The 19,695-nt window shown below is 40.0% G+C and overlaps 1 protein-coding gene across 6 annotated transcripts in view; it reads left to right on the top strand.

Moving 5' to 3' along the window:
- LOC140895642 (neurabin-1) overlaps nt 1-19,695 on the top strand; it is an 84,190-nt gene that overhangs the window by 15,555 nt on the left and 48,940 nt on the right. For all 6 annotated transcript variants that reach the window (XM_073305845.2, XM_073305843.2, XM_073305844.2 and 3 more), the window contains exons 8-12: nt 1,605-1,658; nt 3,901-4,130; nt 12,858-12,954; nt 13,032-13,215; nt 17,430-17,581. In XM_073305845.2, coding sequence (XP_073161946.2) covers nt 1,605-1,658; nt 3,901-4,130; nt 12,858-12,954; nt 13,032-13,215; nt 17,430-17,581 — 717 coding nt within the window. The remainder of the gene's footprint in view (nt 1-1,604; nt 1,659-3,900; nt 4,131-12,857; nt 12,955-13,031; nt 13,216-17,429; nt 17,582-19,695) is intronic.

Here is a 19,695-nt window from a genome sequence, read left to right as displayed (position 1 = left end):
TTCTGTCTACTCCATCAGTGTAGTGTGGAGTTCTTGAAAGGGTATATGAGGCAAAGCTAGGAATATTATTCCCATATACTAAACAAAAATTGAGGGTATCTGAACTATAGCCCTTTCCCATAGCCTGGTTTACATGCTGTTTTGTAAACAAGTATGTGTGAAGTTGATTTTTGCAGACTGCTTTTTGGGCAAAAATATGCCCTGCATAAGAGCTGTGCCACCCCATGGTGACAGTGGTGGATGCTTCTCCCTACGTGCCTCAAATTCTTTCTAATGAGGATTGGACTCATTAGAGTCTTTGTGAAGCTGATTTTCTTGGTGGTACTGAGGGATTTTGGATTCCAGACTGAAGACCACTTCCAATTTTATAGGTTTGGGAAGCATGGTGCGAATCTGGTAGACCATAATGGGACATGCATGCATAAATACTTTGTACACTTGGGGATATGATGGGAAATATCTCTAGGTGGAAATCCATTCTCTATTGATGATGAATCTAAATCAGGTGTTCAGACTCATAATTTCACTTGTTTCAACATACTTTTGGTATTCTGTGTCTCTTAGACATCTGTTTCTTCTAAGTATAAGGTAAGATTTAAGATCTGAGAGGTTGTCTTCAACAAATTTGCTATTTCCCTTATGTATGCATACTTAATAGCAGATTTCTCAAGACATACTGTTGTAATTGCCTTCAATGACTTAAATGAAGCCTTTATGTACATAACTTAAATGACTTGACTTAAGTGAAAAGAAAAGGAGTACTAGTGGCACCTTAGAGACTAACCAATGTATTTGAGCATAAGCTTTCGTGAGCTACAGCTCACTTCATCAGATGCATTCAGTGGAAAATTTCAGGTATTTTCCACTGAATGCATCCGATGAAGTGAGCTGTAGCTCACGAAAGCTTATGCTCAAATACATTGGTTAGTCTCTAAGGTGCCACTAGTACTCCTTTTCTTTTTACGAATACAGACTAACACGGCTGCTACTCTGAAACTTGACTTAAGTGAAGCCTTTATGTACACCTGTAATCTACTGAAGTCTCTTGATACCAAAGTCTTGCTCCTTAAACATACGGCTTAATATAAAAATACTTCATAATGATATTCTTTATGAATTTAAATAAAAAGACCCAGAACTACTGTATTTTTCACTTGACTGTGTTTACTATTTGCCTGTTACAAAGCATTACTGACTTTCAGTATTTTTGGCATGTTCACTTCATTTCAAACATGATTTTAGTTTGCTTGCTTTTCTTAGCTATTTCCCATAAATTAATTTGTGAGTTTTTTCAAATACAGGTGGTCATGATTTGATTTTTTTTTTTATAGCAAATATGCACATCATAAGACCTATAAACCTTTTCTTCTTAAACTGGGAGCTTAATTTTGTAAAAACATAAAAGTATAAGAGCCTGGTTCTCCTCTTTAACGTTAGTGAAAATCATGAGTAACTTTATTGAGCAAGTGAATAGATTTACACTAGTGTAAAACTGGCTTAAGTGAGAAGGGAATCAGGCCTTAAATATTTAGTAACAAACTTGCAATAATCTTTCAAATATCTTTCTGTATATTTCTTAACAAAACTATTACATTTCATTCTAGCTACAATTAAAGCATGCAGTAACAACAGCTGAAGTTAACCAGCTAAAAGAGAGAGTAAGTTACTTCTTTTAAAGTTTTGCAATGTTTAATGTTCACATTGTTCATGTTAGGATTAATGTTTAGAGGCGAAAAAGTTGGAAACCAAATGAAGGTAAGTAGATGTCTATTTTAAGGCTAGGGCACCATGTACTTTGGGCACACTTGACACAAATTTGTAAACCTAAATTCTGGGTTACACAAATTGAAGAAATTCTATAGTAGAATAAAATGCTTGAATAATATTGTTTAAAGTAGAATTTATTGAATTGAATAGCTCAATGGAGAGAAGCTTCCTCAGTTTCATAAAAATTAGGTGCCTTTGTGTAGAAATTAGAGAGCAGTGGATGTATTTTCCACTAGGGGCCAGTGGTCACTTCTAGGAAGGAGATTTTGGAGAGTTATAGGAAGGGGAACTGGTGTGGAGATTCCCCCTCTCCCCCCTCCCTCCCGCCCTGATGCAAATACACAAACTTCTTGGATGAGAGGGCACACCACATAACTTCTTTTGGGCTGAGGGCTAGCTCAGCATTCTTATAGTTTCTGGTTGCTCTGGGAAAGAGAAGTTTTGTCTCATCTTTTCCATGTTACAGGAGGTGGTGACAGGGAGCTGCGAGCAGCCCTTTTCTTATGTATAGAAATATCGGTCTTAGGGTGTGGAGAAAGTACAGCAGCGTGTCTCTACCTCATTCTACTCAGTGAACCAGGTTACAACCAGTTCTGGTGAATTTTGGCCATTTACTACTGTCTCCAGAAGGGCATTCATCAACCAGTTAGTGGTGAGAAGGGCATTCATCAGCATCCTGTGCACATGACAATGGTGTATGCTGCATGTCTTTCAGCCTCGCCACAGAAAACAAGACAACTGGGCCATGGCCATGTGTGGAGATACACTACTAAGCATGCACATATTTGGAACTATAGAAAATTTCTTTATTAACTTGTTAAATTTACATTCCAACATGACAGAAAGGAAATCAAGAGGAGAATTATTTTTAAACCAAAAAGACAATACTTCTCGCTTAAACGTTCGATGGAATGCTAAAATGCTGCTACTACTAAAATTAAACAGGAAACTTTAATAGAAACATAAATCTAGGTCCCAGTCCTGCTGTTGGCCTCGTGTTGTTGGGCTTTGAGAAGTGTAGGGATTCCACGCATGATGACCTATTTTCAGGATCGGGGCCTTAGTGACTTGCTAGGGAATCTGATAACGAGTAGGAAAATACTGAGGCAGGGGAAGGGGGAAAACATATTGAGCAGTAGTGTCTGTACCTTCTGTAGATCAAGGGTTCTCAACTTTTTTCTCTCTGAGGCCCTCCCCAAACATGCTATAAAAGCTCCACGTCCCAGCTTTGTCACAACTACTAGGGTCTTTTTGCATGTATGGTAGATTAAAAAACAGGGCTGGCATTAGAGGGTAGCAAGCAGGGCAATTGCCCTTGGCCTCAAGCGGTTGGGCTTTGGCTTTCTGCCATGAGCCCCAGCGAGGCTAACTCTGGCCTGGCTCTTTGGCTTATTTTGGCGGACCTTCTGAAACCTGCTTGTGGCCCCTGGACTCCTGGTTGAGAGCTGGTGCTTTAGATAAAAGCTCTTGGGTACTATATTTTGTTGACCTCCTAGGGCTAGAGGTTGATTCAATACCTTTTTCCTTGCATGTTTGCTAGCAACTTTCCAGAATGACTTGCTTTCCTTTTGGGAATTAAACAGTTCAAAAAACTTCAAAGCGGAAATGTGATGTTATCAGGTGCATGGTCTAAGATCAGAATTGAAAAGCAATTAGTAAATTACAAGTTGGCTTATTCTACTGTTTTAGGTAGACCTTCCTCAGAAAAGTTAACAGAGAATTAGATATCCAGCAAGGTTAATATAAGCTGAAAATCAGGGTTCTTTTAATTTTGGTATCTGTTTGGCAAGAAGGTACACTACTAAGGAAATAGGCTAGACCAGCTGCCTGGTGTGTTTTTTTTCCACTTTTGTACCGTGTGGGAGATTCTTGACTTTGATTTGTAAAACTCACACAGCATGGAAAGAGTTGGAAGTATTGAAATGATATCTATATAAAGAGACTTAAAGCATTTTAAGTACTACTGTATGAAAAGGTTGTATACCTATTAAAGGTCTTGCTTTGAATACTGCTGAGATTGGTTTAGTAAGTTAGTAGCTATTATCCACTTACACTTGTTTAAGCAGCTGTTTTGATTTTTAACTTTTATCTTAAGGTATCGTTCTTAAGTGTTCTGAATGTTTTCCTTTCAAGTTAAAAACTACTGAAGCTGAAAAAGTTGAATGGGAGTCAAGTAAATCCCAGCTTCAGCAAACTTTAGAAGAGAGCAAAGAAAAAATTAAGAAGGTGGAGACCTATTGGTTAGAGGCACAAAGTTTATGCAAGACCGTAAATGAACATCTTAAAGAAACTCAGGAACAGTATGATGCTCTGGAGAAGAAATACAACAAGGCCAAGAAATTACTTAAAGATTATCAACAGAAGTAAGTACACTAAAGTGAAATAATTTCATAAAAAGATTTTAAAAAACTGGTCTTTTTCTTGGTTCCATATTCCTGACATTATAGGCAGAGCTAGTAGCAACACTTCTAGTTAAGGTTGCCTAGTACTTTCCATTATAAGATCCTGTTTCCAGTTGCTTGTAATTCTTCCAAACTTTAACCATTCAGGCTGAATCTCTCCACGCCACTAGTCTGCCAAAGGCTGATTTTTGCGGGGGGTGGGTTCAGCAAAATGGTTCAGCTGTTTCTGCAAATGCTGGTAGGAAAAATTACATTGTCAAAACAATGTTAAAAATTCTAACAGCAGTTTAGTTGTGTGACATACCATGGTACAATCCAGACTGAATAGCTGTGTCACCTCTGTCCTCTAACCTGGGATACCTTTAAAATGCTTTGCTGTAGCCTCCAGCTTAAATTGCTCATAAACAGCTTTCAGCATGCAAGTCACTCCCAGCTATGTCTGTGTGTGTGCTGCAGCCACACTTTGGCTCTTATCAGCTCTTATCAGCCTTGGTTACCTCACCACCCTGCTGGGTGACCCCAACACACCCCCATTCTTAGATTCCTCTTCTCTCTCCCCCCCGTCCAGCCAGATATGCATGTCCTGTACTCCTGGACAATGCAAGTTTATATAAAGTCTGTTATTTCTTGAATAGAAATAATCGCACAACTTGCCAACCCAAATGGAGTTTCCCAGATACTTCAATTTAAACACACTGGATTAGATAAAACAGGTTTTATTAACTAAAAAAAGAGATTTTAAGTGAGTACAAGTAATGGGGCTAAAAGGTCAGAAATGCTTACAAGAAAAATAAAGATAGGCACCATTTGTGTTTTATCTTAAACTGTGTTAAATTCAAAGCAAAGTTTTCTCACTGCATGCTCTCAGCAGTCTTTAGACAAAACGTCTTAGGTCAGGACCCCTTCTCCCAGAATCCAGTGAATGCTTCCTTTGTTGCTTCAGGTGGTGTGAATGCCATGGGCAGTGAGGGAGAGAGCGGTGTCTTGGGATGTTTGCCCTTCCTTTTATAGTTTCAGTACCTCTTTTGAAAAACATTTCCAGCTGGGTATCAGGAGACACAAAAGTCTGTGTAGAAGGATGTTCCCTGCTCCTTTTTTCTGATCTGTTGGAGCTTCCTTTCCCTCCCCTTCCTGCTTGATGACTCTGTTTACTGCTTAAATGCAAATTAAGCATAGCACACATTCATTTATTTAGGATGGACCTACTTTGCCAACTTCTGTTTGGGTAGAGCTGTGTTTTGGAACATGTATTAATAACGTACAGGGAAATCTTAACTTCACATACAATGTTTCCCCACATGTTTTATTAGACATGATTGTCCAGCAAATTATCAATTTTCAGATAATACCTTACAGGCATATTTGTACAAAGATTATAACAGTAGTGTGTTGGGTGTAGACATGTGTACATTCACAAGAGAAAGTGTAGACCCTCCATGTTTTGAAAGACAGACTTGAAATTAGCATGAAGGTTTTCTTGTGTTCAGAGAGGTGCTTCTTGTTATCCTGTGAAAATCCATCCAGAATTGGTCAACTTAAGTTTCTGAAAATTGCTGTTCACATATACTCTATAGAGATTTGTTTATAAGATGGAAGCAAAATTTTCCAAACATTCTGTGTGCACTGAGTATGTTGCAGCCCAGGGCTGCAGTGTCTGAGCAAGACTTTCCTTCAATTGTTACCTCTGGTTACTGTGATGTCAGGCATTGGATCTGAAAGTAGGGAGATTGTCTGTCTCTCTTGTTCTTGCAGTGTTCTCCCTGCTGGTGTTCCAGCAGCATGGAGGAGAAAACAGCAACAGCCTGACTCAAATGCAGAAGGGAAATAAGCAGGAAGGGGGAGAAGACTCATATTGTGAGTGGGGGATGGGTCAGGTTGTATACTGGCAGTGGCATACAGAGACATGCTGGGGAGATAAGAACTGGGGAAACAGGAGCAGTGCCAGAAGGGGACATACTGGAGGGGACAGGGCTGATGGGTCTGTAACCAATAGACATACTTGCTTATAGAACCCAGGATTCCTAAGCCCCAGCATTCATATGCTGTCTAGCAAATAGTTGTGAGACTTGCAGGCAAAGTGTGTCTTATCCTTCGCTAATGGCTGGTCCATGTGGATGATAACTTACTACTGCTACCAATTACTATGTTACTTCAAAAAGAAAAGGAGTACTTGTGGCACCTTAGAGACTAACCAATTTATTTGAGCATAAGCTTTCGTGAGCTACAGCTCACTTCATCGGATGCATCCAAATGCATGCAAAGCTTATGCTCAAATAAATTTGTTAGTCTCTAAGGTGTCACAAGTACTCCTTTTCTTTTTGAGATTACAGACTAACGCAGCTGCTACTCTGAAACCTATGTTACTTCAAGTGGTAGAAGGCTATTGTGTGGCTCTAAAGTTTCAACCTGCGCTAGTATTATTGTATCGCCTAGGAGCAACAGTCATGAACCAGGACTCCATTGTGCTAGGGCAGGGGTGGCCAGCCTGTGGCTCCGGAGCTGCATGCAGCTCTTCATAAGTTAACATGCGGCTCCTTGCATGGGCACTGACTCTGGGGCTGGAGCGATAGATGCTAACTTTCCAATGTGCTGGAGAGTGCTCGGTGCTCAGCGCCCTGCTCTGCCCCAGGCCCTGTGCACCATGTAACGGCTGATCGCGGTGGGCGGGAGGTGTGGGGAGGGAGCGGGAGGCACTGATTGGTGGGGCTGCTGGCAGGCAGGAGGCGCTGCAGGTTGGAGTGGGGGGAGCCAATGGAGGGCTGCTGACATATTAATGTGGCTCTTTGGCAATGTACATTGGTAAATTCTGGCTCCTTCTCAGGCTCAGATTGGCCGCCCCTGTGCTAGGGATAAACACAAACCAAAAAGACAGTCCCTGCCTCCAGATTGCTTATAATGACCCATGTGGGGATAAATATAATTCCACAGGATGGAATTTATTTTTTCAATTCACTTGTTTAAAAACTTAGGAAATTGGATGGCAAATCCTAAATTAAAAGAATGTTAAGTTTATAAAGTGAAATACTCAAAACTTAGGAAATACCAGAGTTAAGACTGTCTGTGCAACTTTTAATTCAACCCTTTGTGCATATGCATTATGATAGTGTTTAATTGCATGATCCATATGGTTTCCCTCAATACTCCTGCCTCATTCAGAGAATTGATGGGGGCACACAGATTGAATCAGGGTTCTGTATTAAAAGAGGTTGTTTATAGGACCTCTGCCTCATTTGTTGCAAAAATTGGAAGGTGTGTAGTGAAAGAGGCAGAGGACTTCAGGAAGAGAGAGGATGGTCTCAAGGTTAAGGCAATTGAATACCACCTGAAGAGTGGATTGTCTCTGTCTCTGTAACAGTTCCCTATATGATGCTGGGCAAGTCACCTAAACTAGAATGTTCAACAGGCAGCCACTAACTGTATGCTCCTTGTTTTCTGGGTGCTTATCTTGAGACACTTGGGGCATGGTTTGTAAAAGTGCTGAGCGCACTCAACAACAATTGTACTCAGTGGGAGCTGTGCTTTGAACATATGAAGGGCTATGAAATGCTAAATACTCTAGTACCTGATTTTTCAGATATCACAAATTGAGCACCCAGAATTTTAGTACACACTTCTGACAATTTTTGCCCTTAACCTGTGCCTCAGTCCCCCATCTCTTAAATGTTGAGAATAATTCCACCTTACCTCTCAAAATGTGAAAATAAATTGTGAAGCATTCAGATAATATGGTAATAATTACCATAAAAATCCATGAGGAAATAAATGATACTATATTCAGTGTTGACTGTCTGTCACTAGGTACTCACTGATGAGTCAGGATGGTATGCAATAAGTAAGGCCTCTGTGGCTATTCACTGAATGATAAGGATAAAAAGAAATATGTAGTGAGCACTATCCATGTATTGAATGAGGCAGGGATCCTCTTGTTCTGAGGGGGTGGAGGTAGTATGTAATCATGTATTAAAGCTTGTAACATGCTGTATATGCACACGGTGAATTAAGACTGCAGGCAGAATCTCATTTCTGGTGCTTCCTAACTTTTGAGTGATTGACATTGAAACCTTGACATTTTTTACGTAATTTTGGTATGTAGTTAGAATGTACATATGTAAATGTTGAAATATTTGAAGACGAACCATTCACCCTCTCATATTGAGAGAGGTTGAGAGAATGGCCTTTAGCTGATTTCCAGAATTGTATTTATTTTGTTTGTTCCTCAATATTTTTCAGATAATGAAAGGGCAAGTCTCGCGCGCACTCACTCTCTGTGTGTGTCAGATGTTGGGGGAGTTAGGACACAAGGTGGGAGCAATCCAGAGTTACTAATTGACTTACTATAATACATAGGACAGGTCTACCAATGCAGCGCTTCTGCTGAGGATGCTCAGAGCTGACGGGAGAGAGCTCTCCTGTCAGCTTAATAACTCCACCTCCTCCCACCAACGTAGCGCTAGCTGTACAGGGTGTTATGGTCGGTATGACTACGTCGCTCAGGGGGGTGGATTTTTTGCACCTCTGAGCAGCATAGTTATACCGAAGTAAGTGTGTAGTTCAGACATAGCCTTCGGGCACGTCTAAACTGGCAGCTGGAAGATGTAATTTCCAGCTCATTTAGCTGTACACACACTAACTCTGATCAATGGGGGGTGTGCTAAAAATAACATTGTGGCTACGACAGCATGGGCTAACAGCCCAAGTACAATCCTGTCTGAGATCTTCAGTATGTGCTTAGGCAGCTAGCCCGAGCTGCTGCTTGTGCTGCCATGGCCAAACTGCTGTTTTTAGCACACAAGGTCAATCAGAGCTAGTGTGTACACCCTACCCGATCTGGGAATTAGATATCCCTGCTGCAAGATATCTTTACTCTGCAGCCTGCTGAAGAATAGACTGACAGCTGGTGCCAGTGGTTATGCAACAAGAGGATGTAATAATGCATCTAATGGGATGAGGGAAATAAAGGGGTAGCACGTTGAGGTGCAGAGAGGGTTGGCTTTGTGATAACAAAGTGCTTCAGCACTCCTAAATACAAAAACTTGACTTCTTCTGCATGTAGTGGTGGGCTGAAGGGGTTAAATACCTTTCTCCATCCTTGTTGCTGTAGCTGTGTCTTTGTGGGTCATGACTGAGAATACCAAATTCAGGATAAACTGCTGAGAAATAGGGCAGATACACCCCAAACTAGTAACAGGTTTCAGAGTAACAGCTGTGTTAGTCTGTATTTGCAAAGAGAAAAGGAGTACTTGTGGCACCTTAGAGACTAACCAATTTATTTGAGCATAAGCTTTCGTGAGCTACAGCTCACTTCATCGAATGCATGCTGTGGAAAGTGTAGAAGATCTTTTTATATACACACAAAGCATGAAAAAATACGTCCTCCCACACCACTCTCCTGCTGCTAAAAGCTCCCATGAGATATACCAAACCAGCAACGAAGGTAAACTTCTGTTTCACCACACTGACTAACAAGAAGTCAGAGAAGCAGTTTCCTTACGCGTTCTAGTCCTTCTATCACCACCAAAAACACTAGACTTATATATGAGTGGTTCTTTAAAACCAATTTAATCAAATAACAGATTCTTCTGATCCCAAAGGACCAGCCACACACTGAGGTCAATGTACAACTCAGATCTTACACAAAAATTGCACTGTTGCCAATCCTTTAGTATCTAAAATCTAAAGGATATATATATAATATATATACATACAGAGAGAGAGAGAGAGAGAAAATAAAAATTGGTTAAAGAAATCAAATACATACAATAAATGCAAAGTTCTTGGTTCAGGCTTCTAGCAGTGATGGAATAAACTGCTGGCTTAAGTTGAGTCTCTGGCTGCTTCCAAATCACTGGAAGGTCCTCAGTCCCTTGGTTAGAATGCTCCCATTAGTATAAGTTCATAGTCCAGAGGCTCGAGCAGAAAAGAGGCAAAATGGAGGTGTTTCCAGGACTTTTTATAGCTTCTGCCACGTGGAGGGAAATCCATTGTTTCAAACAAAGCCCTCAGCACTGCTAGTGGAAAATTACAGGTACAAGATGGAGTTTGGAGTCACATAAGCAAGTCACATGTACATGCATGACTTCACTTAGTCCTGGCAGGAAATTCCATTAATAGTGGATAGGTGTCTTCTATTGTGAGTTAAGCGTTTAATGAGCCATTTAATTTGATTAGTCCCTTCAAGATGTGCAGGCTAAGTACCTTGTGGGTGTTACTCCAGGAGCAAACATTTGAAGTATAGGTATAGAGCCAATCAATACTCATAACTTCAAATACAAAAATGATACATGCATACAAATAGTCTAATCATATTCAGCAAATCATAATCTCTCCATAGACATCTTACATGCCACATTTTGTACAAGATTTGTTGCAAATATAGAACAGTGGTTGCAACAGTGATCTATGTAGTCATATTTTAATCAGATAACATCACAGTTACATTAATACTTTTCCTGTTTTTTCCCATAGTTTCTTTCTAACTGTGATGTTTCTGGAAGAGAAACTCTTTGTTGCATGGTGCTGTACGCAGTGGGGCCATAATCCCTGTTTGACATCCCTATGTGCTAAATAAATTAATAACAGGGCATTTACTAATCAATTAAGTATTGATTACATAACTTTCTTCTTCGAGTAGTGTCCCTGTAGGTGCTCCACTGTACATATGTCTGCGTCCCTGTGCTGCTGATCATAGAACTTTGATAGCAGTGTCTGTTCAGTCCACCCTGTGCTCTGCCACGAGGCTAACCAGTGTGTGCGAGTGAACCCTTCTCAGTTCCTTCTCAACCACCCCTGGTTAGAGACGGAGCTTTAGCTGTCTGTTCACGATTGTTAACTTTTGTTAGAATCACTAATCTTTAGCTTCCTTCTGAAGCCTCTTTTCTTCCTTTACTTCCTTTAAATTTTTATTTGGCCATTGTCTAGGAAAAAAAAGACTCTGTTCTTTCTTCAAGCCCCAGTTTGGGGGGCTCCGTGGGCTTCAAGAAGTGTCTCAGTTGCAAGGAATTTATCACAGTGACAGACGGACACTCTTAAGTGCGTCTGCTGCCTGGGAGAGAGACATCCCACAGAAGTGTGGTTTGTGTCAGCAACTGTCAGATCCAGAAAGGACAGAGATCTGAGGCTCAAACTCCTAATCACGGAGTCTGCCCTTCAACCACCTGAGCCACAGCAGGAGACCTCACCACAACCCTCTACTTCGAAGGGAGCAGATCCTAAGGAGACACCCATGATCCATTCACGTAAGGCCTCTAAAGAAAGGTCTATGAGTCCCCATAGCGAGTCCCGAGCCAAAAACTATTTGTGGCTCAGTCTGTAATTGGTATCTAAATATCAACCATAGCTTCTTAAGAGGCTGTGAATAGTCTGCTCTTATTTAGATATCACAATGGTCATTAACTCCTTTCTTCTCTCCAGGGTAGACTACTGAAATTTGAGCTATCCCTGAAGTCCACTTGGAAGTGTCTGATAGTGCAAAACACACCTGTGGCATGTTTTGAGTAGTTGCTGTGAGCGAACAATGCAGTTTCTGCACTTCCTGCTTCTCTGAGTGTAGTTTGTGATGTTTACCTCCACTGTGCACATCTAGAATTACCACCTCTTACCCTGTGCCTTTTCACACAAAAGTGTCTTGAAAGGTCCCGCTCCTGTTCTTTGAAGCTTGCCTGCTTTGGAGCTCAAACATAACATGAATATGTCTGTTTACATTCTGGCTCTCAGCTCCACGCTGTGTTACGTACACTGTTACCTCTCTCTGGCTGACCTGAACTCCTTCTATGTTGTTTATGTGCTCTGCAAATATTATTTTCAGTCAGATTCTTTTAGTTGCTTGGTTTTCTCCAGCACAGTGATATTGCTCTATTTTATTTCACTGTTAAGATGTTCCCCCTCTCCCCTGGGGCAATTTGCTTTTGTCCTTCTCGCTTTCTTTAGTAGGCAATTTCAGAATAATTTTTGTTGTTGCATAAACCGCAGGCCATTACAGACTCACTCGGATGGGCGTAAAATGGAAGTTTACAGGATATTGGCACTTAACTGTGGAACTCTATCACAACCTAATCTATGAATCTATGAATGCATATAGAATACTTCGGCAGCTGCACCATCTTATTTATGTAAAACTTAGAAAAGGCAGAGCAGTTCCAATAGTTTGGGTTCTATATCCACATAACATCTTATACTCATACATATTTGCGTCAATTTTTACAGGTAAAAATAGCCAAATGGAATTTTCTAAAGCATCTTAAGGGTGGAAAAGTGCACTGACCTTATATTGCATTTTAAGCTTCAGCCCAGAGTAAACTTTACAGTTATAACTCCTGTTTTTCCTGGTATTTATAATGCACATACTTGAGGGGACAGTGGGCTTACAAAAATAATGAACACTGTTACTGGATGTTGTGTGATGGCCATTTGCAGTGTTTAAATAGTGATGCTGTAACAAGGATAATTTAATTTAATTCAGGTTTCAGAGTAGCAGCCATGTTAGTCTGTATCCGCAAAAAGAAAAGGAGTACTTGTGGCACCTTAGAGACTAACAAATTTATTTGAGCATAAGCTTTTGTGAGCTACAGCTCACTTCATCGGATTCAATAAATAACCAATAAATAATTCAATAAATAACCAATTTTAATGTTTCCTTATTAGCTGGAAACCCTTCTAACGTTGCAGTACAATTGTATCTTCCCCCACTAGAGAAATAGAATTTATGAAAAAAGAGGAGGATCATACAAGGGTACTTGAAGAGAGGGACAAGAAGCATGCAGCACAACTGAACATACTGCAAGAGGAGGTAGGCAATATGGTATATTTAATGCCACTTTTCGAGAATGAGAAAATTGTATCTAACTTTTATTTTAACATTTGCAGATTTCAGAGCTTCAGAACAAATTAAAAATATATGAGAGAATACCTTGTATGATTGGCGATAGCATTTTGCTGGACACTGCCTCTCAAAGTCCAGAAAAACTAAATGAATGCTCAGAGATTAAAGAAGAAAATACAAAAGAAATAGAGCCATCAGCAGTGGAAAAATTAGTTTCTTCATATAGCGGTAAGTTGAGCAGTAATAAAGAGATAAAAACCTGTGATAATAAACTCTCTAAAGTATTGACTGTACCAAATAAGTGTGTGGTGGAAGAGAGCTATGTTTGTGTGCTTAAAAAAGAGAAAGTTAAAAACCTCTTCTTAGTCCTCAGTGTAGTACAGAATGTTTTGTACCTATACTGGATTTTGGGGATTCTGTGGGAAGTGATAGGTACAAAGTTGACTGTGCTCCTTTTTAATGAAGCATTATGTATATCTTAATGAAAAGAAGTGTGTAGATTGGACACTGTGATGCATTTTCTTAAGTACCCTGGAAAAAAATTGTTTATTTTTAAACAATCATTGAGCTCTACTTTGAATAGCTCTTTGAAGTTTTCTTAATGTACTAGAAAGGGACAGTTTACATGATGGGCAATATTTGTATGATTGGGATCTTATCAGAATGCTGTACAAACACAAAGGAAAAAGATAAACATATTTTGGCAACACCTTTGCTACAACCTTAGGAAGTGTATTTGCTTACTTTAATGTCTTGGGTCATTATTTTCCGGGAAACTGGCTTCTTGGATTGAGGTAATTTAATTTATCCTGTGTCCTCCATTGAGAATACAGTTTCCAGGTCATAAAACCACCAAGTCTGAATGGAATAATTTTTTTCCTTTCAATGTGAAGATCTTATGAGTTGAGTCAATTGGGTAAAGTTATTTACTAAAGTATTGAGATATGACAGGCTCTCCAGAAACCCTTAAATTAGTAGAAGCTTCTAATGCAGTGTTATCCCATTTCCTGAACTTCTGTTTGGTGATCAGAAGACTTATCCAATTTTCCTAAGAATCTTTCCAAAGGAGCATCTTTTTTTATTTATAGCTTTGAACGTCTTCATGGAAAGCATTGTTCCAATCACAGTCTGTGGACTTCAGGGAATCTACATCTATTTGCTTGGTATAGAAGGATGGATGGACTTGTTTTGGTGCTGGATCTAAATGACTAAACAGATTAATGCCTTAAAGTTTTTACAGAATGAAAATTTGTCAGCCATATGAATATTTCATCTATCTAACTCAAAGTATGCTTATTTGCATATTCCAAAGGATAACATTGCTGGACATTTTTTTTGTCTAGGTTCATGTATATTTACTAGAGTCTCCTATTTGTCCCTATTTTGTTAAGGTGATTGTTTTGTACTCCAGTACCTATATGTGATTGGTTAACCATGTCTTATTTCCTTGGATACAAAGAAATGAGCAGGAGAGAGAATACTAACCCTGGAGAGAGACTGAATGTAATATTCTCCTCTAGTTTCTGCTTTGCTTTGTCTACCCCAGGCAATCCAGCACTTAGCAGTTCCCTTTAAATACCTGTAGAAAGATGTTTAAACTCCCATCAGGTCATTGGGATGACTTTGACTTTGGTCAGCTTTATTTATGAAGGTGTGCAAATTTGGTCTTCATTGACTGTTTAGGCGTTTGTTAGGAACTTCAGTAGATTCCTTTCACATTAGCCATTAGGGCCAATTTAGACACTGGACAGTGTGGAAGTGAATAAATACAAGGAATTAGAGGAAAAAAGTGGAAATAGAACTGTGTGTGTGTGTGTGTGTGTGGCAGGGGATGTTTCTTTTTAATACTCAAAGGCATGAGTTCTAAAGCTCAGGATTGCAAACCGGTATCAAGAGGTCAAAACATCCTACCCCTCCTATAGTACTAAATAAGGGAAGGGGATCCTGGAAAAAGCTGAGAACTGTTGCCCTAAGTTGATGATGATTCTTGGTCTAATAGGCCAGTGAATTGTTAGGGTAGACTGGTGAGACTTAAAGATAACATAAGACCATCTTGTAAAAAGTTGCTGTGGGATTGGGATTTGCAAGGTTTACTGTACCAGTTTCAGAAGTTTTGTGTAGTTTGGAGTGTTTTTATAGGAGGAGTGGAGGAGACAGATTTGCAGTTAGCTGCTACCTGAGGCCTAAAAAAATCTGAAACAAATAATGGCTTCTGTGTTCAATACAGGATGGGAAGGTACCTCCTGGGTTATCGAGTGCAGCCCCGTGCTGTTGCGGGCAACCCCATCATATTATCCAGTTCACAAACTTAACAAACTCCATCTTAATGCTGGTTAGGTTGCTTCTCCTGCTGTTTCTATTGCAAGGCTGTCCCAGAGCTTCATTCCTCTGATGTTTAGAAACATTCCTCCAATTTCCAGCCTAAATTTATTCATAGCCAGTTTTATACCCTTTTGTTCTTCGCCAACATTATCCTTTAGCTATTTCTTCTCCCTTACTAGTGTTTACCTTCCTGATGTATTTATAGAGAGAATATCTCTTCTCAAATAGACACTCTAGTCTCCTGATCATCACAGTATTCCTTCTCTGCACCTGTTCCAATTTGAATGCATCTTTCTTGAACATGGGTGACCAGAACAGTACACTGTATTCTAGATGAGGTCTTACTAATAATGCCTTGTACTATGGCATTTAATACTTCCTTATATGTACTAGAAATACCTCTTCTGATGCATCCATATTTTGTAGGATTTGAGTTGCCATCTCTATGATTCTTAAAAAATGATGGAGTGGAATTTCTACAGTCACTCATGTACACTGCCCTCAACTTAAAGCCTTCAAAGTTCCTCGAAGGAGAAATGCAAGCCCTATTAAAAAAAATAATTTGAGGTGTTGGAATGAACAGGTGAAATGTTCAACTTTTAACATGTAATGGTATATCAGTGCATATGGCATCTGCAACAGTTACCAGCTTTTGTCACGTGCGTCTGATATACGTGTCCTCTCATCTGTCAAGCAAGTAGCAACCAATCCAGAACTAGAGTTTTGGTGTCTAATCTCCCCCACCCCCATCTGTGAAAGGCAGGCAGACTTCTACCATTTATTCTCTTGCCTCTTTCTGGAACAGCTGCAGTAGCCCAGTCTTTAGATGTGGTGGTTGTGTTTTCTTGAGAACCCATACTTCAGAGCTCCGATGAAGTAGAAGTTTTAAGACTTTTTTAAAAGAATCCCTGGGGGAGGGCAGAGATACCAAAAAAAGCCCATCCTGTTCAACTTCTGCAGTGAGTCCTTACTGTTCAGTGTGTCCATCTTCTCCCCAAATCTCTTCTACAGTTCTGCTATGGTGAGTGTAAGGAGGAAGGGGGAAATGACTGACTCTGAATAGGGAGCCCCTGCCATACTCTAATAGCCTCTTTCAGTTCCGGGACTCTGATTGCAGAAGAAGAACCAGACATTAAAGAGGAGGACACCAGCTCAGAGGATAACAACAAAGATCATCCTGGAGGTTGAGACCGCCTGGGCTCCTCCTCATTCATCAGCTTGTGGGATTTCACCAAGGGCCATTGCTTGGGATAATTTTGGATTGTTCATCTCTTCCTCTTTTGGGGCTCCCTTTCTATCTTCTCCAAAGAAGAATCTGAAATAGGACACTTAAACCTCTTCTTCATTGTTTCCAGGGACCTGTGTGCTGCCTCTCAGTGGGAAAATCTTTCTTCCCCCCTCCCCTCCCCCCCCATCCTGAAGAAGGGAGAACTGGGCCAAATGCTAATTTTCCTTTCTCTGCTCTTTGTCCTACCCCTCCCTTTCATTCCTTAGAAAATCCTAATGGGGTTTCCCCCAGGGAATAGGCTACTTAGTTTCCAACCTCACTAAGACACTCAGGAAGTGTCTAGGACAGCAAAAATCAATCTTGGATGATGATGGGGACTACCAGTTTTTTGGTAAGAGGGTTTTACAGATCAGTTACTGCCAATGTATTACTCCATTCTTAAAAATGTTTAGAATGGTTCTTCTGAACCCAGATGCCCTTTCTTTCCTTCCCAGAAGCTGTCAGAGAATCTACAAATCAGATTCAGGTTTTCATGATCTCTTGCTGCCGGTCAGGTGTCAAGCTCAGGGAAGGTGGTTCTTTGGAAAACTTGGAGGAGCCTAACTTGTTTTTCTGTAGTTTAGGAAATTCTCCGCTCTGGTGTGGGAGGGTGGGAGTGAGGAAATGCCTGTAGTAGGAAAAGAGACTGAAAGAGCCTATAAATATAGGGACACACCCTTCATATAAAATTGTATTGTCATAATGGTAAACAATTAGCAGGTGAAAGAAATTTTGTTTTTACTTTTGAAGATGTATACTGAAAGTAACAGAAAATACTTGACTTTTGCTAAGATTAATTTGTTTGAGAATTTTCCTGGCACAACTTTTTGTAAGTGTTTTATGTTTGTTGCAGATTTTGATACTTTTATGGGGGATACTCCAAGATTAGATACTAGTGCCCACAAAGCAAAAGCTCAGCTTGCTCTGAAAGTAAAACGTCAGCCACCTTCTCGATCAAAGCTAAAAGAATCTCTTGAAACTGGACAGCAGAAATCAGATCTACAGGTACCGATATCTATGTATAATATATATATTCAGTACACTGTCTTCATTTATATTCACCATGTTAAATAACTATCCAAAATTAAGTTCTACTTTGTGACTACTGACTAGAATCAGTAAATCCACTAAAGAATTATTTACCATTAAGCTAGAAATGTGTAAGCTGTTCAACACACAATTTTATTTAGTTTCTTAAATTAAACCAGATCAAATCAGCTAAAACTTACGATGACTCTTATTTTGTATTTAATATTTCAATAATCATACAAAGTAGGTTAGTGTGGGGAAATAAGTATAAATATTATTGTGATAAATGTTACTTTTAATGCCGCAGTACTGTAGCGGGAAGTGCAGCACACCAAGAATCTTGGACATACTTTATTCAGATGGTGCAGAAGTATCACAGATTCTCATGCTAGATTGGGTGAACAATTCCATCAATCCTCTGTGCATAACTTTAAAAACAATCTTTGTGAAAAACAACTGTTAACATAAATATAAGTGATTAAATTTAAACAAGTAGTCTGGTAATTTTTCTATTTGAAATATGCTTACTTGTTAACATTTAGTTCTCCTTTTGTAACATGTTCTATCTTCCAAAACTTGGTTTAAAATAAAATCTGTCTCCACTTCGTAAAGGCCATTTGACTCCACAAGAAGGAGGATGTCAATATAGTATTCTGGTACATGTTAGAGAATATCCTCTAGCTTCAAACCATTTTATTGTTTATTCAAACCATTTATTGTCTTGCTTTGCATTGCCAGCAGTAAAGTGTAATGGTGGCTAGGCTTTCTCAGTTTCTATTCCTTGTCTTACATTCTTTGAGTATTGTCTGGATGGATCCCTGCTCTTGGTAATTGTATGAGCTTGGAACTTCATCTCCATTGTGGTAACATGCACAGCATTATCCTTTCATACTTCTCCACCTCAGGAAACGAAAAGTCATAGCTCTAGCCCAGGGGCAGCCAACCTGAACCTGAGAAGGAGCCAGAATTTACCAATGTACATTGCCAAAGAGCCACACTAATATGTCAGCAGCAATCAGTGCCTCCCGCCCACTGCGATCAGCTGTTATGTGGTGCACGGGGCCTGGGGCAGAGCAGGAGGTTGAGCACTCCCCAGCACACTGGAAAGTTAGCATCTATCGCTCCAGCCCCAGAGTCAGTGCCTATGCAAGGAGCTCCATATTAACTTACGAAGAGCCGCATGCGGCTCCAGAGCCACAGGTTGGCCACCCCTACTCTAGCCAGTAATCATTTTGACCATTGTGTTAGATGGTAGCTAGACTTCTTTGTCTGAAGCCATCAGGTTTTCCAATCCTAGATTAATACTCACTTAGCCCCAAAATCAACAGAACTTCCAAAGCTCAAAGTTCATTCTTTAGCCATATCAGGCAGCAGTAGTCCAAGTAGCGCATGGACCAAACCCACTAGCAGACATTGTGTGTTATTTCCCCCCGGCTATCAATGTTCCCTCTATTTTTTTCTCTATGCATGTGTGGAATGAATTTTATGTGCACCAATATTGAGGTGATGTGCGCCACCAGTAGAAACAAAAAACCTAAATATAATATCCCTATGGTAACTTTTTAAAAAATATATAATTACTTCAGCCAGGACAGGTTAGGCATTTTAGAACTCACTACTCAAAGAATTAAATTTAAGCATAAGAGAGAAATAAAAGTATTAAATGCATAGACCATTCAAAAAACTAAAATAACAGCACTTTGAAAGAATAAACTTAGAGCGAATATATGTGTATTGCAGGAAGTACCAAGAAGTAACAATAACACAAGTATGTGTTGGGAGGTGAATGTGAAGTAGACTGTGTGTGTGTGTGTGTGTGTGTGTGTGTGTGTGTATATGATTGAGAGAGAGAGAGATACAGAGAGAGACTGCGGGTATGTGAGAGAGAGAGAGAGAGTGTGGGTGTGTTGGCTGTTGAGGAAGTGAGAGATCTTGCACTCTCTCTTTTAAGCAGAGAGGCACTCATCAGAAGGCTCGTTTAGATCACAGCAGCTCTGTCCTGCTCCTGAGCCCTGTCTCCTCTTTCCTTCTCTGCATAGATGGGATACATGGGTGGAGAGGAGAGGGACACACTGATATCAGCACCTCCT

The sequence above is a fragment of the Lepidochelys kempii genome, chromosome 11 (genome assembly GCF_965140285.1).
Source record: "Lepidochelys kempii isolate rLepKem1 chromosome 11, rLepKem1.hap1, whole genome shotgun sequence".
In the NCBI taxonomy this organism is placed as follows: Eukaryota; Metazoa; Chordata; order Testudines; family Cheloniidae; genus Lepidochelys; species Lepidochelys kempii.
The sequence above is the reverse complement of the archived record's forward strand: the minus strand, read 5'-3'. Positions and strand labels throughout refer to the sequence as shown.